Raw genomic sequence first — 27,690 nt, forward strand, 5'->3', positions numbered from 1 at the left:
CATAAAAAACTTTATTATTTTTTTGTTTTTTTTTGTATTTTTTGAATTTTAATAAATTTTCTTGTATTATTAATAATTATTATGATTATATTTTGTTTAATAATGAAATCCGGTGTACATTAATATTTTTAATAATTTTCTTCTACTTATTGTTATTTGATTTCTTTTCTTGTTTGTAAAATTGAAAATCTATTGCCTTGTATTGTAAAATGTTTTTTTTATATAATTATTATTTCTAATATTTTTTTAAACATTATTTCTTTGTATATAACACTGTTGTATATAAAAAAAAAATGAAACAAAAAAATGGCAGTCAAAGTTAACTGTTTTGTATAATATTGTAAATATCAATAACATTTTCGATTTTTTTTTATTATTATTAATTTTTTTCAAAAAAATTAATTATAAATATTGCAAATTACGTTCGGGTTTTTTATTTTATTTTACGATTTTGTAACTTGTATTCCGTACAAATTATTTATATTTTTTTGTTTTACTTAATTTTATTTATTTATTTTTATTTTATCATTTAAACTAATTTATATTTATTTAAAAAAAAAAAATTGTAATTTTTCTAATTTATACATATCGTGTTATTTGGGTATAAAAATCAGATAAACATGCTTGTAATTGTGTAAATGTTGGCCTCTCTAATGGTGACATTGCCCAACAATACGCCATTATGTGGAATCTAAAATAAAAATATTTTCATTTAGTATTTTCCTTTAGGTCCTTAGGAATATTATACTTACAATTCATCAGGGCAATTATATGGTTGTGCTAAACGGTATCCATCATTTAAATAATGTTCCATTTCGAATGGATCTACTTCGGCATACGGTTGTTTTGCAAATGTTAAAATTTCCCACATTAAAACACCAAATGCCCATACATCACTAGCTTCTGTAAATACTTTCTTTTGAAGTGCTTCCAGAGCTAACCATTTTATTGGTCGATTTTCACTGTCACCCAAACAATTATAATCACCTGGAAATAGATCTCTTGATAATGAACTGTCTGCTAATTTAACTCGCAATTGATCATCAACCCTAAAATAGAAATCAAAAAATGTAAAATTAAAAAATTAATTATTTTAGAGTTTTGTAAATTTTCAAGAAAATCAAATTATGGTGATCACTTACACACAATTTCTTGTTGCGATATCTTTATGAACAACACCATGACTATGTAAATGTACTAAAGCGGTTGCCAATTGATTTGACATCATTACAATTTGAATTGAGGTTACAGAACGTGCACATGCCGGTTCTTGTAAAAATAATTTTAAATTTCTTGTATTATTTGGTGCTGGATATAAAACAAATGGTGTTGTATGATCTTCAATTGAAACACCAAGTACTGATAGAATACCATCATGGCTAGCACCATATAAACTCATACCCTCTTGTAATAATAATGATACTTGAACTTGACTAGCATGTTGTGCAACAGTTTTAACTAATACATCTTGTTGATCATTATATGTACCCTTATAGACACGACCATATGTACCTTCTTGTAATAAACTAGATAATCGAACACGACATCTTTGTACTGTTAATTCAGCTATTCTACGATGTAATTCTTCCGGTTCTTGATATTCCATTTTTTGACGTTGTAATGTTGAATGTGTTTGATGTATAATTGTTGATGATGTAATATATACTGATGGTGGAGCTGATGGTGGTTGTGTTTGTAATCTTTGAAAACTTGATGTACGCATTGGTTGTCCATGACTATTACGTTTTGTTGGTCCACGTGCACAATATGCAATTAATAATAATGATGCTACTAAAACTATAGCTAATATTCCACCAATTATTAATGTAATTAAACCACTTTGTGGTGGTGCAGCAGTTTCCATTAATAATGGATCATCAATATTATTATCATCTTGATCACCAGTCAAACATATTTTCTTTCTACGAAATTGTAATTGTGTAACATTATTTGTTGCTCGATTCAATGTAACTTCAATTAATAATGTAACTTCAACTTCAGCTGGTCTTATACCAGAACATTTCATTGATATTGAAAATGTTTGAATTTCAATTGGAATTTCACCAGCTCTTGAAATATTTAAAACTGGTCTTGGTAATACAGCTGGATCTGATGTTTGAATATTAATTGTATATGGTAATGGTCGGCCAGCTAAACTTTGCCATGTAAATGCTATTTCTTTAACATTTGCTGGTACCGGTACAACAAAATTTAATGCATAATCATTAATTTGACCATCACGAACATAATATAATTCAGCTGATACACCTGAAAGAAAGAAAAAATGGAAGTTATGATGAAAAAGTTCTTATAGATAAAAGTAGTTTTAAAATTCTCAAGAATGATTATTCAAATACAGATTTGAATTTAACAAAACATATGCTAGGGATTTCATTTATTATAATCGTATTCCTGTCAGGAAGTACAAAAAAGTAATTATTTTTATACATTAAAAATAAGAATATTTGAGTAGAAAGAATTGGGTCAAATTGTCAGACAAGACAACCATATCCGATTCACAGATAAGAGCTTGCTTCAAAGCGGATGTGAATAATAAGCGCCGTTTTACAAAGTATATAAATCGTGATGTAGACACCAGAAAAAAATGTTGTTAAAATTCAAATCTTAAAATTACAATAAAAATTTCAAGCAACCTACATTGTTAAAATTGAATTAGTTGGAATTTATTTGTTGAAATAAAATATTCATGAAAAGTAAGGAAGAAGAATAAGATCAAAATGTTGATAACACAAACTTGTTGATTTAATAAAATTGAATTTTGTTTTAAGTGTGTATTTTGAAAAAGTTCTTCAAAGAACGGGACACAAGGGTTAGACGTAACATTAATGAATCCTTGTTTTTATTTGGTCGAGTGTCCAAATACAAAGTTAATTTATTGGAGCATTAAATCTCGAATGAATTTCAACATTAATTTAAATATCGATAAAAATTGATCAAACAATTAATTAATTTATGATTTACTTTAAACTTACTAAAATGTAAGCACTATATTGTTTCGAATTCTTTACAACAAAATTTCCCTCTAAATATATTCGCTTTCCGTGCATTTTACAATGCAAATATTACGGTTTTCAATAAAAGTTGTATTCCAGGCAGATCTAATTCCATATTTTAACGTTCTTTCGTAAAGGTTGCGTTTCATATAGACATACTTCTACATTTTAAAGCTTTTTGTATAAATTTCGTTTCAATTATACGTACTACCATATTTTTCATGTAAATTGCGTTTCAGACAGACTCAGTTCCACACTTTACCAGTTTTCTATCAAAACTTACGTTCCAGACAGACTCACTTCTACATTTTACCAGTTTTCTATCAAAAATTACGTTCCAGACAGAGTCACTTCTATATTTTACCAGTTTTCTATTAAAAATTTCGTTCCAGACAGACTCACTTCCACACTTTACTGGTTTTGTATTAAAAATTCCGTTGCAGACAGAGTCACTTCTATATTTACCAGTTTTCTATTAAAAATTTCGTTCCAGACAGAGTCACTTCTATATTTTACCAGTTTTCTATTAAAAATTTCGCTTCAGACCGACTCACTTCCATATTTTGAGATGATTTTCGTATATAAAATCTGTTTCTTACAGACTAGACTCACTTAAGGAATGAATTATTATTTTGAACAACAGTTTAGTTTGTTAATTCACTCTAATTACCAAAAGCCTATATATAGTAATAATTATTTTGTAAAAAATATTTTTAAATACTCAGTTTTCTTTAAAATCTAATTAAAAAAAAAAATAATTTCATTAATAACTTTTTAACCTAGATTCACAATTCAAAATTACAATAAATATTTTTTTTTTAAATTAGAAACCTTTTAAATTTTCATTCATTTATAGTAATAATAAAAAAACAAAAACAATTCAAAAACAATATTGTAAAACTTCTTATGTGGGACATTGGACGGATACAATTTATTTATTTACTCTTATCCATCTCATTAAAATAAGCAATGAAAATAATAATAACAAAAAAAAAAACAGAAAAAAAATGATTTAAAAAAAAAATTATTTTTTTTTTTTATTTCCATTCATTCACAGGACCTCCGTCTATACTAAAAAAAATTTTTTTTTTTTCTTTTACATTTTATTATCCTTTGTCTCGACACTGATTCTATGATATGATTGTGATCAGTAGATTCCATTTTTTTGTTTTTTTAATTTTAATCAGTGCGAATATTCTGTGATTTCAGAACTTAAATAAATAAAATAGTATTAAGAGATAATAATAACAACCTAAGGATATTCTAGAGTTTTAATGCAAAAAAAAAAAAAATAAAAATAAAAAAATTCAAAGAATTTAATTCTTTTGTTTTCAAGGCTTGTTTTTCCTCTTCAAAACGAGATTTTATGAATCCTTTTTGAGATACAGAAATAAAAAAAATGTGTAGTAAATCTAAAATAATTTCCCGTTTTTAGTTTTTTTAAATTTGTAATGAGAAAAATCTGTGTAATAAAAATAATTTTCATGAGTAGTAATAAAAAAATTCAATTGCAGTTAATTATAAGGATGGAACAATTTTTATTTTTAATATTTTTAATTGATTCTTTCTGCAGGTTCTTTGAACGTATACTATTAATGTAAACAATATACAACATAACATTATACAACATGAGATTTTGTAAAAATTGTAAAATTATCCTTTTTTCATTTGAATGTAAAATTATATTGCTCTTATTGGAAAAAATTAATATGTAAATTTAATAGTAATTGTATAAATTAGGTGAAATTTATACTGTTTCATTGAATAGATTACAACGGAGAGATGATATAAAAGATTTCTACATTGTGCTCTTTTGTGTGCTGTATGCTATGGATGTGCTCTTCTCAACAGAGTTAATCAATGAAAAATTTACGCTCTTGTTCACAATAGAGCGTTTATAGAATTGCTTATAATAGAGAAGCGTGAACTTGTAGGAGAACTTAATAGAACAAATTGTGGGAATGCAAATTATATTATAGAGATTGCGTAGTGTATAACATGTAAAAAAAAAAAATAAAAGCTATAGAATTTTGCTCCCCATTCCTTATATCGCCTATCGGATAAATATTCCCCACTACCAAAATTAATTTGACATCATAAACGTAACAATAAATTCATCACAAATATTATTTTTTTTGGTTTTAAATTTATATTGAAATTAAAATAAAAATACATTTGTTCGAAAATTGTCCTATTTGGTCAAATTGAGTACAAAAAGTAATTAAGGAGCAGAAAAAAAATGATACTGAAATAAATTTTTCTCTCATTTCTTTATTATATAAGGAACCTTAATGTTTTTTTATATCAAATAAGTGCAAAAGGACTTCAAAGGAAATATTTCCGTTTTACATGACTTACTCTTAATTTAAACAAGGATAAGAAGACAAACGAAGAACAAAAAAAAAAACAGAAACATTTTTGTTAAATTTTCTGAATTAAAAAAAAAAGAGAGAATTGCAATGCAATTGCTTTTTTTATTTCTCTTCTGTCTATTTACTTTACTGGCCTGGCAGTCGTATTTCTCCCTTTTCGTTACTCTCCCAATCAATTTTTTTTTTTTGTTTTGTTAGTCTCTATGTATAATTTCTCTTTGATGTCATTTACTTTACACACTTCAATTCAATTTTACAACACTTTAATGCTCAACCGAGAGTATACAAAAAGTCAAAACTTTGTAAAGGGTATTTTTGTTTTTTTTTATATATATATAATAAGTTGAAATGTTTGCGTTAAAAGTGTTGTTGTATAATCATGTTTCCTTATAACACTCTTTTAGCAAAATCAAAAACGAAAAAAATAATAACAATTCCGTACTTATACAAGGATAAAGGGCAAAAAATTCTAATTACCCTAGGTATAAAATTTTCCCCTGTTTTTCCCTTTAATGTTATATTTTTTACATGAATTTCTTCAAAGGTGATTAATAAAGTTAAATCTATACTTTTAGTAGAGTTTTTGGGGAGAGAAGATAGGAGGAATAAATATTTATAATTAAAGTAATGGATTCAATTTTAATTTTTATTTCATGATTATTTAAAAAAGTGAATCATGTGATTGAATTTTATGGAGACTTTGAATAACATCTTGACATTGCATGAGTATGACATATTTAAAAACTTGCAATTTCACCTTGAAATGAGAATTATTAAGGGTTTTTTCTGACAACAATAGCAAGTACAAGTATGCTCATTTACAAGCGATCGTGAAATTTTCAATAGCATATATGATGAACTTTAAAATTAATTTGAATAGAGTTGAATATAAAGAATGATGTGAAGTATCAAATAGGACGGTGAAGGAATAAGCATTTTGCAATATTCGGAAAATGGTATGAAATTGTATGATAGCATACATGCATTATTTTATGACATATGTATGTATGAAAATTTACGATAAAAAGCTATTTTTCCTTTTATAATCATATAATGGCTTTCTTTGCATTGCTTGTTGTATTTTAGCTTTTTCATTGATTTGCACGTTTTGTTGGCCTGTACAGTTTGCCTTCAATGGAATTGCTTCTATTCTCTTTCATGTTGCTTGATACATTTCAGTGATCCTGATATGTATCGCTATATTTTAAAATATTATAAGGATCAAGTTAAAAAAAAAAAACACATTATATTAAGAAAAAGTCGATGCTTTGGCATGACTAGAATACTATAGGAATAAAAAATTCGTTATACCTAATATAAGTGAAAGTGTTCGGTCCAAATAAAAGTCCAAATGATTTCTTCTGTAATTTTTTCTATAACATAAGATTTTCACTCATATAAATGGATAACTGGCAAATAGAAATTGTAAATTGTTTTTATATAGAACGGCCTCTAGAATTTCGCGAATCACATTTTCAAAAAAAAAAAGTTAATTTTTAAAATTTTGCCGTTTAGAGCATTATTCGCCCACCGGACTGCTTTATTATAACATAATTAGAGAGTTCATATTCAAGACATACTCTTAATATAACAAAAAAAAAATTTAGTGCTGAAAGTTGATCTATAATATTCTAAAATTAAACTACAACGTCTCAAAAACAATAATTTTCATTCAATATACATTTTCTTTAAATATAATTGAATTTATTATTGAACAATCAACAAGTCAATACGAAAATCGCAAAATAGAAAAAAGTAGAAAAAGACACAAAATTTCTCCTTAAGGCAATATCTAATTTTCTTTTTTTTGTTCCTATTTTATTTTTCTGATTATTGTTAATAATAAACTACCAATCATTTTGACAAATATCCTGAAGAAGTCAGTTTTAGCACAAAGTAAAATTGTATAACAAGAAGTGAATGCAATTTTGTACCATACTCTAATTTCAATTTTCTTCAGTTTTTCAATTTTTTATTATAATAGACAAGATAACAATATTGGAATTTTTTATATAATCATTTTAATAAGCATAATTTTTCATAAACTTCTAAGAGCAACAAATCAATTTCATATATTTTTCTTCTTCTTATTTTTGACTTATACTATACTTTCCTTTATTTACCTACACACTGCACAACAGAATGATTGCAATTCGGTCTAGTTTTCTTTAAAATTTAATAAAATTTATTTTTTATTTTAGTTTTTGTTTTGTTTGAGAGCGCCTCTCTATATCATTGAATTTTATTGCATGTGATGAACAATAAAATGTACTATTGGTAAATCTGTCATACTTGCATATAAAGAGTAACATGTTATACCGTTGTGTGATATGTGTGTATATATAGGAAAAGAAAAAACTCAACTCGAAAATTCAATTGCGATTTGTGCAACTTAAGAGTTAGACATAAATTTTTTTTCTATTTTAATTTACAGTATAACAATAATATTATTGAAGCATTAAAATATTTGATAATTTTAAAATCGGATTTTCTATTTCGTTCAGAGAGAAATGAATTTTTTAAGTTAAGGAAACTTTCATTTAAATTTGTATTTTAAAAGTATGGAAAAATAATTCAAATTCTTGGCTCGTATTTTACACAATCGGTATCTATAGTAAGTGTGGCCGTCGATTGCACAGATCTCGAATTGTTCATTTCTCACATTCCTACAAAGATATTTGTGGCATTTATAATAACGGAATTAACATTAGCGTATAATAGACCTTTGCGTAGAAGTAATAAGCTTAAGTGCAGCTAGAAGAAATACATTCTCTTGAAAACGTAAAACTAATAATCCTATCAACTCAAGTTATCTCGTTTGGAAGAAAAGCTGCGCCTTTAGACTGACACAAGTAGGCTGCAATATGATCAAAGTAACAAATAAGGAACCAAATTTAGTGCAGACATATTCCAAAATGAAAGAAATGTTTATCTATATGAACGAAACGAAAATTCTCACAGTCCAATTTGACAAAGCTCTGATATTATGACTTTGAATAGGACATCAATAAAAAAATAGTTCAATATTTTTAAGTTTTACTGTATTCGGTTTGAAAACAAGAATGGTTTTAATAAACGTTGCACGAATTTTTAAGTTCCAACTAAACAAAAAAAGAAGGGTTATTTAGAGAATAGAAAAAGAAAAAAACATTATAGACCGTGTATATTTAATGTGATATACATATATACATATGTATGTGGACATAAATTTGTGGCGCATGTTAATACGAAAAAATAACATTGAAAAATTAAATTGAAAAATTTGAAAAACAAAAAGGAAATGAAGAAGAAAATCAACTTAACTAGAAATGAAGAAAATTTTTTCTTTCAATTTTTGTTAACCAACCTCCATAACAATAACAGCAACAAGGTATTGAATCGTAAATTGTTAATATAATTTTTATAGCTTTAGGAGCTGCACCTTTAAGGCTAACATTTATTTTCTTTTTTTGTTAATTCGAAAATTATAAAAAAGAAAATGATTTAGAAAAATTGAAAATATGAGATAGAAAGTTTTATGAGTTGGTCAATGCAATTTTAAGATATTTTTCATTCTTGATTTCACATACAGGTAATTAATTAATAATATTAAAATTACAATCTAAATGTATTGTTACTAATTTGAAAAGCTACGGTGAACACTAGAATATGCTGATCTCTTGTTTACATTTTATTCAGTGAGTTCGCTGGAGTATGCATATACGTTACATGAATTTTGCTGATCCTAGGATGATACTCATGCCATCTTTTAGGTATAGTCCACACGGTGGTTTCTTTATGTTGGGTCTGCTAGTAATCACCTTTTTGGGTAGTCGCGGTCTTCGCTTATCCTGTTTACATTATCTCTCCAATAGCACCGTCTATCTAGCATTGCAACCTGTCTATGTAGCATTGCATCTTGCATCTATGTAGCATTGCATCTTGTCCATGAAGAAGAATACAGGATTACAAATTTATACAGGAATAAAAATGAATTTTTCCGATATTTTAGACTGAACTTCAAATTCTTAACACCTACCAAATAATTACGGACACCATGGCATATAAAATTAAAGTAAGATTGAAAATCAATATATATAGCTAGAAGATTTTTATTTTTTTTTTCCACTTTTTTGTTAATTTTGTTTTGAGTTGTTGATTTTTACACAACATTTTCTTTTATTTTTCTTGGAAGTCTAATTTAACAATATTTCATTAAAAGAGCGCATCCATCTCTTCTTCTTGTTTCCATTTAAAGAAAATGATTATTTTTTTTTCTAAAAAATTTTTCTATATAAAATCTCTACGGTATATTGGTAAATGCATAAGCTCTTCTAATCGTGTTGCATTACGATGAATATTATATATGCTTGCAATTTAAAATGAAGATGTTAAAATAAATTGATTTAGTCATCTGGGGATGTTGTTTTAAGCAGAAGGTGGCAGAAGGTTGATTGAATTTTATGTTGATATTTAATTGTAAAAACAAAAATAAATAAGAAGACGTTGTACATATTTTATGTGTATACGTATTCGGATATAAGAATGCAGTTGAAGATTGGAAGGTGGTGAAACGGAAGGGGAGGGGGGGGTCGCGAGAGTGAAGGTGTATGAATGAGGTAAAATTGAAATTTTAAATAAAATAAATAAACAAAATATTTTCTTGAACTTTGATTTCTATTCTCTGTGGTATGAATTTGCAGTAAATATTAGTTGTGACGCTTCTAAGGGTTTATGTACGAGAGTGGAATGGAAATATTTTTAAAATTGTTAGGAAAATTTTTATATTTTAATTTTTTTTTTTTTTGTGATTTTTGTTAAAATTAATTTGTTGATGTTTTAATTAGTCAAAAATTTATTTATAATCATAATTTTAAAAATTTTCATTTATGTATTTATATTTCAAATTTTATACGCATCTTATGGGTCTTAAATATTAAAATTTATATATGTATGTAAAATACTTGAAGAATTATGATTTTTTTTATTTTGTAAAATGTTTTAAGTTGCACAGCATTTGAACTATAAATGTAAAGTGATTGTATGCTTACAGAGAATTAAAACAATTATTTTAATTATAATAGAAAAATTTTGATTTGTTTTGGAAGAGATGTGCGACATTAGATGGAATATAAGAAAACACAATTATGATGAATAAGTTAAGGAAGACATTAATTTCATTCAGAATTAATTTAATAATTGTTGACAAGTGTATTAATAATTAAAATTCTTTAAATTTTAATTATAAAAAATTTGTTGAAAATTGTTCTTTAAGGTTATAATTACGTTCATTTGAATTAGGAGCATTTTTCACTCATTTATTGGCAATTAATATAAGAAATTTGTTAAATTTTTTGCTATTTTAACGTAATTGGTACTTGATGATTACTCGTTACATTATTTTGTTTTTATTTATTTTTGGAGCAGTATATCGCGAAATTTATAATGGGAACATTTAACGTAATTGCGGGATTGAAAAAAATTATAACAATTGTTTTCTATACACCTGAAGTGAATGGTATGTTAGAATTGGTATAGAGTTGGAAAAATTTTTTGTATGACAGAAAAACGGATTGCATATTCTGAAAGAGTAACCTCAAAAACTTGTGAAAGTGTTCTTAAGTCAAAAATCACGAAAGTGACGTATGACTCAAAATTGCACTCAGCCAACGATATGTAGTTTTCTTAAAGTCATGAAGAATTGCTTTAGACCCGGCTTTGAACTATTTATAATAATTTTATTTAAGAATTAACTTGTTTTGTATACGATAATTTTGGAGTAAGTGCGTACCGCGTTATATGGAAACCGCGTTCTGCGCGTACCGCGTTATAGGAGGATTGACTGTTTATTATAACATTTATATACACAGTTGGGAAGACCCTTTGTCACAAAAAAATTCTCTATTTTGAAATGATAATTTCGTAATGTGTTTCATTTGGTACGCTCAAATCTAAGATTAGAAATAAAAAATTTTCACTTTTTCATTTTAATTGGCAGCTGAGCCAATATTTAGTCTCTTAATTGTATTAAGAGACAACTAAGTTAAATTAGACATTGTGTGAGTTTATAAAATATAGAAAAAATAAATGAAAATTATAAGCTGAGGATACGTGAACAAGGAAAAAATTATAGAACAATTTTCTTAAAATTACTCTCGCGCCTCGAAAATTTTTTGAGCTTTTACACGTCTTATAGTTTTTAAGAATATTTTTAACCCTTTTCTTTGACCATTTAATCAATTTGATATTTTTAAGAAGCTGCTGTACTTTCAACACAATAATTGTCTTTTATAAGAGTAAGACATTGCTTACTTCTAGGTGACTTCCGTATTGTATAAAAAACAGATTATAAATCGCTTTTAAACCGCCTTTAAACTTGTGCTTTTGAGCTTTTTTGCAATAGATTGCCAAAATACTGCACAGCAGTTTTAAAAAAGACAATATGGAATGTCATTTTTGACGTCATAATGATATTGCATGTATTTTTCATTCATGATGTGCAAATTTTAAAATTTATAAAATTTCAAATTTAGATTGTTATTTTAATTGTTAGTGATATTTGTTGCTTAAATTATTTGTAGTGAAAATAGCTATTTTAAGTTAAAATAGAAAGGTTTTAATAAATTTTTGCATTCAGTGGTAGCATAGCTTAAACAATATTTATAAAAAACATCAGGAAATTTTTCGACACATTCTCTACTTTTTTTCAAACAATTTGGAATTTAATACATTTTCTGCTAATATTTTTAGAATTAATATGCAAAATTTTAAAGCAAATCTCGAAAGCTCTAATATTATAAAAGATTTTTTTAAAAAAGTAATAATTCTTATTACTAAAAATAAAATAAATAAGAAAATTTTTAAAAACCAAAAGTTTAATAAAATACCCCAAAAATCTGGAATCTTTTATTTCAAGTGCAGACAAAACCCCAAGCAATAAAACAAAACAAAAAATTCTCTAATCCGAAATCTCTTCTTTTTTTTTTAAACAAACCACCAATTTTTGGTTTGAAAATTAAGGATAAATAATTTGAAAATACAAAAAAATTTATTGAGTGGAAGAATCAAATTACTTTTGTATATCCTTTTCAATATAATAAGTTCGTTTTGGTTTGTCCTTTTTCGTCTCTATACAATTATAATCGTATTAAATGGGTAGATTTTTATTTATTTTTTTATTTTTCTTTGAAAAGAATTTTAAATGAAAATTTTTAATGTGATAGCAAGGATTTTAATTTTTATTATCGAAATTTCAACAAAATTCATTGAAACCTTTAAATAATTAAGACTATTTCTTATGGTATTGTGCGGTCTAGGTTAATTATTCCAATTAAATATAATAACACTAATAACATTTCAACATTTTGATAAACAAGATATTTAAAAAATATTCTAAATTTAAAGTTGATTAATTTAGAACAAAATTGGTCAATTTATTGCCTAATTTAATTGAAGTTTTTTTTTTATAAAATAATTTTTTTACTAAAAAATCAAACTGTTATACTAAATGGTTTCCTTTTAAAAATTAAGTATGATTAACATTTTGTTATTATTATTCAGACCTTTTCCTACCATAAATTTACTAGTGAATATGGAAAATAGTATAGTTTCATAGAGTGTGGTCAGTTCATATAACTATAAGTGTATCTACGTAGCAAATTTTAATATTAAGTTAATTTTGTGTATATATAAGGAGTCATTTTATGAAATTTAAATTTAATATACATATGTATAAGTAGTGTACATAATTATTATATACAAGTGACTATGTTAAAATTAAGGAACAAAATATTTACTAAAACTAATTGTAGAACTTAATGAGCATTTTGAATATATTTATGTATAGATATGGAATGTTACAAATGATTACATTCTGATACAAGTTGTATACTAGGAATATCTTATCGTATCGAGATAGTTTTAGACAATATAAGAATGAGAAGTGTGAGGAGATTTGTTTTTCCAAAATTTCTATATGAATCAATTTTATAGCAAAAATTGGTAAATATTAGAGTGTTTTAACAATAGCACTTGTTGAATATACAGGGTAAGCGCTTAAAGTTTAGTGGCATTACTCGTATAATTCTTTAAAGTCACCGAAATTCTAGTATCTGGACGAAGTCAAAGCGTATTATTGCGAATTTCCTGTTGTACTCAGAAAGTTTACCTGAATTCAAAAATCCGCTCTAATTTTACTGCTGACGTTTTTTTTTTTTTTTTTTGGAAATCTGTTTACATGTGTACGTGACATTACGAGTATATGCAAAATATTGTCCAATTGATTTTGTCGTTTCGCTTTTGTTTAGTGTTAATACCGGAAATCGTCCGCGGTTTGTCGTTTCGCTTTTGTTTAGTGTTAATACCGGAAATCGTCCGCGGTTGCGGCTCACTGGTTTGATTCTGTTTTCACAAAAAATGTGTAGTACACAGTGTAGCATTCAAGGTTGGTAATCGCTTAGTGGCATGTGATCAAGTGTATAAAGAAAAACCGAGTATTTCATGTGACTTTACTCATCGAGCCAATTTGGAGAATAAATACTATTTCCACAGGAAGTGTTCTGGCTTACCATTTGGGCTATCTAGAATGTGAATTTATAAATTGCGAGGCTACGATATTTTACCTAAGTAAAAAGTAAGTAGGAGATATGTGAACACAGAGAACTGCAAGAGATTATATACCATATAGAGGAGGTGTTACTGGTCCATATCGGCATCATTATTATTTTCCATAAACTTGTGTGGAAATTAAAAAAAAAAAATTATTTCAGAAATTATTGTTGGACATAAACACCACTTCAAGTGTTACTATTAATACAAGCGTTAGGGACAATAAAAATTCAATCACAATTTTAAATTATAAATAATGTCATCTTATTACTAAAAATTTTATATTGTTAATTTATTTCTTAATTTCAAATTGTTTAGTAAGCACTTTTCAAAATTTAAACTGAACAATTTTAATATCTGGTATAAAATAAATGGCAAGAAACGATTACTTATCTCCGACATAAAATCAAAACAATGACAAAAGATCAAAACCAAAAAAAAATTAACAAAATAAATAAAAACTTAAACAACAACAATAATAATAAATTTAACCGACATCTACATATCTACATATCCTTATATACATACGATTACATTTATATTATTGTTATCCTTTTTTGAATTATTTTATCATAATATTATACACTGTTGATCCTCTTCTACATATACAAAAAAATTATTATTATTGTGATTCTTTATGGAACTTGAAAATTTAATATTTCCAGGATATATTTTATACAAATAACAATAACAATAAACAAAAAAATGGAAGAAAACACGAAAATAACATTTAAAATAAAAATAATATAAAAAAATTATCCTTGCCAAAAGCATTTAAGAATATAAAGATATTGAAGATGATATAAAAATTGACTTTGCCAAGGCATTGAAGCATTAAAGAAATCACTAGACTGTACTTTTTTTTTTTATACCACCCATTTGAGGAGCATTAAATTTGTGAAATGCCATGTAATAAATTTTTTAATTCATTTGTAATGCGATAAAGTTAAGATGAAATTTAAAAAAAAAAATATTGTTTACATGGAGGAATTTCAAAGAAAGCTAACGATATGAGGCCTGTTAAGTAACAAGACCGTGTTCTGAGATTTTATCTGAAAATTCTTACGCTACATACTTTCATACTGTAACACCATTCGAATTTTCGTTTGATTTTCTCAAAAAGAAACTCAAAAAGAAAAATCAAATAGGGTGCGAACATATTGAAATTGACATTATTGAATAACTCATTTAAGAAACTTTATGAGATTTTCAATTTAAGAGGCCATTTTTGTAGTTTACATTCATTGCGATACAATAAACTATTGCATAATGTTATTTTCCATTTCATTGATCACATATTGTCTGGAGAAGACCTTGTTTTAAAATTTTATGTACCAATTATGAAAGCTATATAAATTTGTCTCGCATTGCCTTATTTCATTTACTTTTACACTAACATAGGAACTGCAGTCTTAAGACACACATTAATAAGATATAATTAGTAAAATTCAAATATAATTGTGCTGAAAAAAATTATTTTTATAATCAATGCACAATTTAAATTCGGGAAACTTGAACTATTTATTGTTAGTATTTCCAAAATATCAAATTCAAATTTTATGGAGAATAATTTTTTTTTAATATTCGGTCTTGGTTAGACCTTTAAGTTGTTTGTTTCAATGATAATTTTTTTTTTTAAATCTATAACTATAAAATCCTGTTTTCCAACCTTAATTTTGAATTTTAAGTTTCCTCATAATTTTTATACTACATATAAAGTGCAATTTACATTATTATTCCATTGTAAACGAATAACTATAGCATTTTGTATCAATGCATTTCTATTTATCTATGCTCATATACAATATACAAGAGTTCAAAAATTTCATTTATGCCTAACTTCATATACGTACCTACATACATGTACAATAATATAGTAAATATTATTTTTAATGCAATATTTATTTTAAGGATTTCTATATACTACTCGTATTTCGATTATATTTGTATATTTCTTTAAGGATTATGCAATATTATATTGTTTCAGAGACCAAGACATATTCAAAAGAGGATCAATACCATAAGTAAATGAAATTTTTAACATAAAAGTACTCCTTAATGTTATACATAAATATTATTTTTGTTATTTATATGTATGTATGTAATGTATAGGCATATATATAATTTTGTAAAGGAATAAACATGAATTTAAATAAAAATTAAAGGTAAAGATTTCTTATAGGTTTGTATTTTTGTTTTTTTTTGCGTAATCTAAGGAATTTCAACCAAATTGTTATATTTATTATATTTTATGGTACAAAATTCCTAAAATTTGTTAAAGGTTTCGGAAATTCGTTTAAGAATAAATTTAGTAAAATTAAATATTTTTTATATTTAGTAAAATTAAATTTCTAGAATTGTACTAGTTCCGTTTAAGTTGAAGTTATTATGTGTAATTAATTTTGACACAAACAACAGCACAAATGTGTACTAAAACTATCGTAGCGAATATTGTGCACTACCGGAGATTATTGATGCGGGTAGTAAACAAATTTTTTTTTTATTCCATGTCATTTAGCTAGTTAGTTAATAAAAGTTACACTCAACATTAAGCTAACAGTAGGCCTATCGGCATTCCTCCATGATATACTCCTTCTCGCTAGATCATTTATTCAAGTGTCATGAGGAAAATCAACCAATCCCTCAAAGTGTGCCTCCTGATCCATCTGCAACTTATTGCTATTTCTCAAAAGAGCAGTTTTTCCCCTGTATCAAACTGGACTACTCATATAGTACATGTTGCACATCCCGTTATAAAAGTTAAAACACAAGGAATTAAACGACAATGCCAGCCGCCAATATTGTCGATCGGAGAAGGGCACAAATCTTTTCTTAAAAGGATGCTTCTTAAGATCATATTGTGGCCAAATTTTTCTAATAGTCTCGGATATGGTTTTGATATCAATTACATTTTTCAGATTTTTCATATTTTTGGTTTCTTTCCATAATTTCTTTCTTTACAAATAGGACTTCATATAGTATGTATTATGTATAAGTGAATCCGATTATGAAAATAAAAATTAATGCTTCTTTTTTGATTAGATATTGGTATTCAATGCTTTTCAATGTAAAATATAATAATCTATATATGAATGTACAATATTAACAAGGATAAGCATGGATTTCAAAATCTTCTACATAATTCTTATATATTATACATAGCATTTGTGATATAAGAGTTAAGAATATAAAGTTTCATATGTGTAATAAGTATGACTTAAATGTTAGTATGATATTGTGCTCTAAATTCTGGAACAGTGTTCCAAATAAATAATAACATTGAAAAATTATTATAAATAATTGATTTAATTTTAAGAAGGAGACGGGCTCATGAATTTCATTTTCTAAAACATTGTACATACATATTTTGAGTTTTTGGAAATTTAATGGCTAAATTTCATACAAAGTAGGCTCCAAATCCGAAGTATTTTATATAAATTTATTCCAATTATAAATGTACAATGTTCTTAATTAAACCAACTTTTAATTGAAATTTCTTAAAAACTTATTGTTTTTTTTGTTAACTCATTTATTTATTAAAACAGCCGAAACTTGGTCTCTAAACTTGATATTTCTTAGTCGATTCTCCAAATTTTTTTAAACTTTTACACTGAATATTTTCAATAATTTTTCATAATTTTTAAATAACTCATAAATTTTTTTAAAGGACACCCAGTCTACTTAAATTTTTATCCCTTTATGGCAAATATATCATATTTTCCTTTAATAAAATTCTATATTTAAATCTATGTAGAAATATATATGTATATATCAGATAAAATCCTTAAATCAAAATTAGATTACATTATTATAAAAAAATTTTTTATAAATATAAAATATGGAAGTAAAAGTGAATAAAAAGTGAAAATAATTCATGAATCCTTGTAAAAAAACAAAAACAAAAAATAAAAATAAGTGAAAAGATGTCGACATAAAATAAATCAAAAATTATATTATTTATCTATGAATCCTTAGAATATATATGAATAAAATATTAAGGAATACATATAAGAAATTCAATGAAAAATAAATTAAAATAAATTTTAATTCAAAATAAGAATGTGCTCTATAAGATACACACGGTATTACAATATAGTTAATATCAGAAATGTTGTAATATGAAGAGAAGAACGTAGTCTACTCGTATTTTATTAAGAAAATTTTGAAAATCTTAAAAGGTTCTCATTTAGAAGACCATGTTTAGGCAGAATAATCATAAACTTTACAAATATTTCTTTAAAATTCGGGAAAATATACTGTTAATATTGAGCATGACATTGAATTGCATTACAAATCCTCTTTCATAAAATATCAATTGCAATTTTCATTTTTCCGCTCTTGCGCGCTCTTATTAAATATATCGCATTAACCAGTGCCTTAATTCTCTCTTTCTCATCGGTATTTTCATTTTTATAATATTTCTCAATTCCATTAAGTCATAATATTCTCTCATACTGCCATTTTTTCTCTCATATGCATAGAAATATGAATAATATTATATTAGAAAAATTTTAAAATAAAATAATTTTATGTCATCACCTTAAAAGGAATTGTTTGTCGTCGTGTCTGTAAGCTGTCCATTTACAAACTGAAAATAACGAAGTTTCTTGGGGTGCTTTTTCTTTTAACATTAATAATGCTCGCAAAATTTAATTAATATTTTCTTTTTTCTTGAAATTGCTTACTCTTTTTCAAATAATTGTTTCTCTTATTTCTTAGTCCCTGGTACAATTATTTTTTACTTACTTTTTAAAAATTATTTTTAATTAAATTTGAAATTTTTTTATTTTTTGATATCCTTTTTATTTCACTCTATATTTTTGCTGTCTTTTGTTAAAACACTTTTCATTATTATTTAATTATAAAGGACTTAAAACTTTCTGATTTCCTGAAAATTATTGATTTTCTTTAAAAGCTACACCATTCCCATTCAGAGAAAATTGAATTAAGACTTATATGACGTGTGTCTATGTATAAAAATTATATTGGTGTATAACAATTATATTGGTGTAAAAAAATGAATTGTCCTTAAAATATTTTTTGAAAAGGGTTTAGTTATAACGTTAAAATTTTCATCAAAGACAATTAGTTACCGTTCTTTATAGTGAATTTGAAAAGGTTCCTAGGTGTAGAGCGCAAGAAAAAAGTGAAAATTAAAATTTTCATGAAACGAATCGTAAATAATTGCAGGCTGTAAAATTGTTTTAAAGAAAGGAATCTTGAAAGTTGAGATTTTGGTAAGAAAATTTTTGATTTTGATTTTTAAGCGAATGTGATCGATTTTTTATAACGCCCTATTTCTGTACTTTTGTAGAAAGATAGAGAACTCAAGTTATTATAGAGTTAATTTTTATGCTATCATTGAGTTATTAACAATATTTTTTAACATTTTTGAAATTATCTGACTTTAGATGAATGCATTTAATATATTTAAAAGGCTAGATCCGCTTGTTTTCTCAGCACTTTGGTTTGAAATATCTATTTTACGATTTCTCCTTTTTCACGTCTAAGAACTTGTTATCAAATTTACTATTCAGTTCTCCTTCATTACCAAAAATTTCAATGATATTTTGAGATTCTTCATAACAAAATACAAAAATCGAAAATATAAATGAAAATTTATATTTCTCTTGTTCGAGGATAAAAATAACAAAAACATTAATTTGAAATTCAAAATATGTCCACGAAATTGTATACAAGTATAATAGTATAATTGAGAAACATTATGACATTCAATTATGGTAATATTGTATAGAAATGATATTTTTATGATTACAATTTTATTAATGGTGACATTTATATGAAAACCACATTATGATTTATTAAAAAGCAAATATATTTGGTACTATCAAATATTTTGTAATTTTATTTGATCATTTATTATATTGCAAACGTCAACCCAAATGGCGAAGCGAAGAAAATATAAAGATCAACTTACATGAGATCTGATATTTAAAAGAAGATCTAGAGAATCTACATGGTCTAGTATTAAAAATTTCAAAGATAATTACGATATTATTTAGAATTTTTAACAAATTATAGATTTTTCAATTGAATTCCGTGGAAAATTTTCAATAAACAGTCGTAAATGTGGCATTTTTTGATTTAGAGTTTAGACAAGAATCTTCCCAAAAGTATGTGATAATTTTGGTTTTATTGTATCAAGTTTCATATGAGTGTCAAATTTTAAGTACACACAAAATATATTATGTGTCAAATTTAAAACCAAAACTATTTTGAATAATTTGGAACAAGGGTCAACTTTTAAGAAAATTCAAAGGAAATTTTTTGGATGCATTTTGAATAATATGAAAATTCTTTACTAGGGTTTTTTTTTTCGGATTATTACAACATATTGTAAACCTTAATCAATTTAATGTGCAGATATACATTATAAATTTATTTTCGCTAAATTTCTTAGAAATTCCCAAAATTGTAAAAAATCCTAAAGCAGTATTTAAAAAAATTTTAATTACTAGGATTCTTAACAAAACACATATTCGACTTAAAAATTTATTTTGTAAGAATTGAGCTGGTTTTTTAAAGTGGTATAAGTCAATTTTTTCATATATTGAGATATTTAAGGGTTTGCGTTTGAATCAATTTAAAAATTTTGGTCATAATAACATAATTTGTATACTTTTTGAGCAAATATAACTCTATTAACCTAGAGTATAACTAGGTTAATAGAGCTATACTCTAGTATAACTGTGAAGGGAAGGTGTCTATATAGCCAACTAAAATTACCATTAATTTAGTCTTTTTAAAAAAAAAACCAGCTCAATTCTCGAAGCAATATGCCAATAAAATTCTGTCCGATTAAATCAATAAGCTCTAATTTCCATACAATATTTTGAAACAATGGTATTGAATATTATAATAAGATGCATAGCATGATATAACTAGTATATACTGCAATATTCGTAAGTTCATTAGAAAGAGTTATTTTAAAATAGAATAGAAAGAAATTGAAAAACAAAAAAAAAAAATGCTTCAAATTGAAAATGCTATTCTAGCAAAAAAAAATCCCAATAATTAAATAATTGAATTTAAATTTCATATAGATTGTTAAAATCTATTAATTTCAAATATAGTCTTGTAAAAGTTTTCTCTAAAAATATTGTAATTGAATTTCCGGATGAACGATGTACAAAATGTATCAGTATTTTTTTTTTCAATCTTTTAAGCAAAAATATTTTGATAACCCTTTTAGCTTCTATACAATTCCAATAAATATACTTACATACAAACATAAGAGATAAAAATATTACGAATACATGTGTTTAACAAATTGCAATCATTATTATTATTGAAAAGTGAAGACTCTGTAAAAGAATAAATATTTTGCCTTAAAATTTGAAAAAAAAAAACTGAGTTGAAATGATGAAAATCGATTTTTCCCCTTGAAAGGAAATAAATTTTCCAATATTTTGTTTATTTTTTTAACAAAAATTTTTTCTGCTTTTTTATTTTGAAAAAAAAAGAAGTAATAGGAAAAAAATAAATAGAGAAGATATTCGAATTTTTTTTCTCGAATCTATTAGAAATGCAACACAAAAAAATATGAAGGAAAAAAAAATTTTTTTTTTTTGAACAATCGGATTTCAAATGCAATAAAATTAGTGCAACTATTCAAACATATATGACGTATACATACATACATTGCAAACATACATACAAACATACTGAAATGATAAAAGTAGTTGTGTTTCAGAATTCCGGATTTCTTTATTTTTTTTTTATTTTATTTGTGTTCAAATATTATTTTCAATTCCGTTAATAGTTCAAGTTCCGATAGATTTCCCGAAGACAAAATAAAATAAAAAGTAAAATTCAATTTTATTTTATTAAAAATTGAAATTTTTTTCTTTTCAATATTTTTACTTAAAATTTTTAATACACACACACGAACAATATAAATATACTGTACATAATACAATTGAATTCTTGATTCCTATTTTATTTAAAAATAATTTAGATCGTATTTTTATCACTAATATTATAAAATTTGATCACAAATTGAATAGAGATTTAAAAGATTTTTGTTTTGTCATACACATCTTTTATTATATGCGGGGTATATTCAGTCTGTCACGACGACATGCGTGTAACATCAAGAAGGAAATATTTACGATCTCACAAAATATATTCAGTATGAAATTCTATGTTAATTTAATGTCGATTTTATGCCTATATTTATCAGTCCTTTCGACTGTATTTGAAAGCACTTGTTTGAGAAAGCACGATATCGAACCAAATCTTTACGAGTAACAATAAGAATCAAATTTCAAAGCAAATATACAAAAACCAAGGTCTGATTGATAATGACAAAATTCTATCTGGAACCAATTTTAGACCAAAGCGTCAACTCAGATAATAATTGAAAAACAGATATAACAGTAAAATATAACAATTATTTCTAACATAAAAATGTTGCTATTGTGAAATTTCTTGTACTACTATTTCTTTCAGTCTGGTTTTTTAATATTTTAACTAAAACTTTGAAAATTTTTCTTTCCATTAACTAGAAAACACTTATAGAATTACAAATATCTTATTGGGATTGGATTTTTTAAAATCTGCAATTGATTCACCATAATGTACCAACTACATACATATATAAAATTTCGAATTTAACTTCCTTATAATATTGAGGAAATTCATAACACAATACAAAATATTGAATAAAAATATGAGAATAAAAAAAAATACGATAAAAAAAAATGAACGAAAACGGAAACACATGACAATGTCAAAGATAATGCTGTCTTTTTTTTCACATATTCTAAAGTTCCTGTTGTTGATTTTTTTATTTTCTATTTATATTCTACATTATCAGGAGAGTATTATTGGGGTTAAATTGAAACAATTTTTATTTATTGAGTTATTCGATTTTTAATACTTAGAATGTTGAAATAATCGGGAAATTTTTTGAAATTCTGTCACGAATGTAGAAAAATGTTTAGTATTTCTTTTTTGGTATTTTTTTTATTATTTATTAAAAAAATTTGAAATTTTATTTTTTTCATCAAATATAAATAAAATAAATTTTTGATCAGGATTTTGAAGATTTTATGAAAAACTAAATTTTTTTTTTTTGGCTTGTTTTCTGTTGTCTTGCATTTCCGATTATTTGGTTGTAAATTTTATATAGATTGTAAATGTATGATATGAGAAGTTGGGGGATTCGAATGCATTCAGATTTTATTGAATTCACAATATTCACCTTATATACGAAATCTGTTATACCTTTTACATGTAAATAAATTCCAAATAAATTTAGGCGGCACATGGAATGCAACAAAATAATAAAATTTGTGATCTGCTTAATTGAAATTTAATAGCAAATTCTTATAATTTTTACTCACTTAAACTTGAACTTGCAAAATTTTATAAAATTTAGAGGGATTTTCTGAAATTACACTTTCTTTTTCAACTCACTCCTAGTGTTAAACTTGTACTCGTATAATTATTTAAAACTCATATGATCCTTACGAACTATTTTTTTTTCATATGCCTATATAAGGATAACAGTTGTAATCTCTTATATTATATAATATTGCATGAGAAAGTCAAATTCAATATTTATTTTTTACAAGGGTACTCTTGAACTTTTATTTTTACAATTTTTTTTTTTTAATATCACATTGCATATACCTAGGCTAAATAAAATTATGTAGAATAAATCAAATTGGAGTTGAAAAATTGTGACGATTCATTTCCCATACGTTATTGTCAGAAAGGTTTGTATGGAAATTGTGCTTTATTACAGATAGTGTAACACAATCTTACTGATCTTACTGTATATATTGAAGTTAATGTAAGGCTGTCTATGACACTTAAATTAATACGCAAAATAAAAATTTAGGCACATTAGGCTTATAATAGAAAGTTTTTACTTAAAAATTTTTATGGGAAAATAATTTCATTTTGTACATTCAAAATATTCTAAATTTCACGAACCTACTACACATAAATACCGAAATATTTTAGAGTAATTTATCAAGGTTGCAGAAATCAAAAAAAGATAAAGCACAATTTTCATCTTTCAGAGTCACGTTAACTTTTCCCTTCTTTTATTTAATCCAGGATTACTTTATAATATATATATAAATATAATATTAATATTTCCAAGAGAATTTCACTTACATTTACACAGATTTGGCTATAATAATAAGTTCATAAAATTTCAATTAAAATAGAATTTTGTAATGTGTACCTAAGTCTATTCTAATGTAATTAATATACTTATATATTATGTACATATTTATTTTTAGAATCCTGAATTATTTTTAGAATCCTGATGAAGAGTTGAATAAATATTTATTTTCATGATAATAGCCAAAATTATAGTGTTATAAAGTGCCATTATCATCATCACCTTATATAATTATCATAAAGGCAAAATTATGGTGAATTATTATACAAAAGCCATAGAATTTATTTTATGATTGAGTTCAAGTTGAATTGTTTGAGAGGATGAGTTTTTGATTCCTTTTTTCAATTTATTTAAAAGTATCCTAGAATTTAATTTACATTGAAAATTTTAATATTGATTTTTTTTTTAGAAATATTTAATTTCGTGTATACTTTTCATATATTTCACATTTTTTCGTATATTTCCATTTTGTAAAATTGTTGACTTCTGGAATTTAGCTCATAACTGGAATTACAAAGAGATTATGGATAGAACTGCCGAAAATTAGTTTGATTAACTATAATTTATGCAACAAATTTCTTGTATTCCGCAGAAATAAGCTAATTTTCACGAAAATTTTCGATATTGTTCTAGTTTAAAGCGGAAATTAAAAAATAGGTGTTATAATATGCTTTGCAATTTTAATAGTTCTAAAATTTTTTGATAATTTTCAAATTTTAATAACTACATGTTAAATATATGCTAAAAATTCACGTTTCGCCTTAGCATATGCAAATTTTTCCATATATTTACTATTCTCATTAAATTTTTCATTCCCAGTTAAAAATTTCAGATTTAAGGTTTAATTTATTAGAATTTACTATTGTCTAAATTAAATGGGGACTCATTCCGATTCTGTAAAGAATTTGTGGAAAAAAATTAATCAAAATATCCTAATTAAAATTTAAATGTCTGCATTTTAATTATTTCAAAAATTTTAATTCACAAAATTATTTGTTATTTGTCTCAATTCTTTCTCAGTTTCTTGTATTTGCAGAAAATCATCTTACCGTGCTCCGTATTATTTACGCAACGGTAATGGAATAGAAAAAAAAAATCGTTATAATATTTAAGAATTTTTTCCCTCATATTTCATGGTGATGATAACCCCAAGCAAAATTTAAAAATTGAAATTATATTTCCTCTCCAAAAAAGAAAAAAACAACATAGACTTCTTAATTTTTCGACAAAGTTTTCCTTTACAAGGATTTCAATCACTTTTTTATATACAAAAGTCTGCTTAATTTCTACTCTACTTTATTGTTTTCCTTGTTCTTTTACTTTTTTTTGGGGGGAATTTTTAAGCACTCACTAAAAATGTAATGTTACTATTTACATAACTTCCGGGCTACTATGACTTCTTTTGTCTTAAAAATATTCTTGTATACATTTATATAAAAAAACAAAAAGTTAAGGTATGAAATTTGTCAAATATTTAAATGTAAAAAAAAAAAAAATATTCAACTTCTTGTCCCACCAGAAACACACAATATAAATGGAAAATCTTTTCAAAAAAATTGCCCAACAAGGATATTTTTCTAGAAGGCAAATAAGATGCATACAAAAAAAAAATTTAGTGAAATAAAAAATTTAAAGTTAGAATTTTCTATATCATCTTTCAAGTGCAGTATAACAAATTATCAAGGTGTTCTACAATTTGTATAACATCAGGTGTAAAATCTACTACCATATTAAAATTTTACCCAAAAATTATGGGTTTTTTGTCGGTGTTTTTTTAAAATATTTTCATGTCTCTCTTTATTTTCTTAGGTTTTTTGTCTCAAGAGGGTGCAAACGGGGAGCATTTATAAAAATAAAATAGACTTAGTTCTTTAAAATGAGAATAAAAAAACATTTTGTTATATTTTAAAAATTCTTCTTCTTTCAAGTTCATGCACCATAAACTTGTAGCTGTAATATGTATAGAGAGTGATTATGTTATGATTGTATAACTAATATGACGACCATAGAATATTTTAGTATGGGACTGAATTTATGATAAAAATTTTGAGGAAAACATTCATATAATAAATCTTTAAATAAAGTTTTAAACATTTTAATCAGAAAATAAAATTCTTTTATGTTTTATTCTACCATAAAAAGTAAAGGAGTCTTCAATCTTATGGTATAAATAATTGTTTTTTGTAAGAATTTAGAATAGTTATATACAAGAGGTTAATATGTGATTTCGTATGTTTATAATAGTGCATAATAGTTGAATTCTAAACTATTTTTCTTGTAGCGCAAAGTTACTCGATTTGTATATCAATATAATAAGGGCAGCTATAATAGGAAAAATTGTATTTCTCTTTTCAAAAATTCTCATTAAGAGAAATTAACGATACGCTATAGAGTAGGAAAAAATTATTCCACTCTTGTGTGTATGGATAATCAAAATTCAATTATTCTCAAAAATTTGATAATTTGAAAACCTATGTAAGTTATGTAGGAAGGCAATATTTTGCAATCGTATAATTATGCTGTGAAAAGCAGATTAACCAGCAATTTTATTATTTTTATTGTAGATTATAACAATGGGGTTGTATGACCCTGCGACCAACATCCCTGTTCGCATGACTACTTTACGAGACCCAACCCTATGATGAATTCAAATAACTTGTAATGTTCAACAGACGGAAATTCTGCCTTAAGGTGCACAAATTGTTTTCATTTTCACTCACATAACTTTTAACAATATCAAAAGAAAATATAAAATGTGCACTACATTACTACAATATGAATACGAGTAATTAAGTGACTTAAAATATATTAATTACTCTATATATCAGATATGTAATAAATTATACAAAAAATAATATTAATCCTTTCGTTCCACTAGTTCCTTATAAGCCCACTAATGTCAACAATCCCCCCAATAATTCCTGAATTAAGTAAAATTATTTTAAGAAATTTTAAAATCTTGAAAATGCTATAACCGCTTACTGAAAACGGAAATTAATTAATATAATATATACATGTCCATACCAGAGACCACTTCACGACGGTGCAGGGTATAAAAAATTAAAATTTTCTCAGCTTTAGTCTAGCAACTTATTTGTTTAAATGTGGGTCAAAAAAGGGTTAAGAGTTAAGCTGTAAAATTTGTAATTTATTCAACATATACCCACAAATCTCGGGACATCGTCAAAAATAATTTGAACTGTTTTAAAATTGCATTGCAAGAAAATTGTTTTTGACAAATATCCAGAATATTTCTGTCATAACTCTATGGGGCTTTTAATTTATACATTGGTTGAATAAAATTTCGATCCAAAATTGCAAAAAATATTATAAAGGAAAATAAATTTTGAATTCATAATTAGGAAAATAAATCTAATTTATTTGTAATTTATATTGTAATAGGAAAAGAACAACATCTAATAGAATCCTTTTTAACAAAATTTATTTATACAAAGCAGCATATACTTCTGGTTGGTTATGGAAAAAAAGCATCGTTAGAATAAATCATATTATAAAAGTCCTTTTGGTGCTTATTTTACAAAAAAAAACAAAACAAGAG

General features: G+C 25.1%; 1 protein-coding gene across 1 annotated transcript in view; it reads right to left on the reverse strand.

Moving 5' to 3' along the window:
- Positions 1 to 449: 449 nt before the first annotated feature.
- LOC129618548 (tyrosine-protein kinase Dnt) overlaps positions 450 to 27,690 on the reverse strand; it is an 85,902-nt gene continuing 58,661 nt past the window's right edge. Inside the window, exons 2-4 of the mRNA XM_055533355.1 lie at positions 1,143 to 2,268; positions 753 to 1,049; positions 450 to 691 (exon numbers count right to left, since the gene is read on the reverse strand). Of these exons, the coding sequence (XP_055389330.1) occupies positions 580 to 691; positions 753 to 1,049; positions 1,143 to 2,268 (1,535 nt within the window). The 3' untranslated portion in view covers positions 450 to 579. The remainder of the gene's footprint in view (positions 692 to 752; positions 1,050 to 1,142; positions 2,269 to 27,690) is intronic.

The sequence above is a fragment of the Condylostylus longicornis genome, unplaced genomic scaffold (assembly GCF_029603195.1).
Source record: "Condylostylus longicornis isolate FDR11 unplaced genomic scaffold, ASM2960319v2 ptg000009l, whole genome shotgun sequence".
NCBI lineage: Eukaryota > Metazoa > Arthropoda > Insecta > Diptera > Dolichopodidae > Condylostylus > Condylostylus longicornis.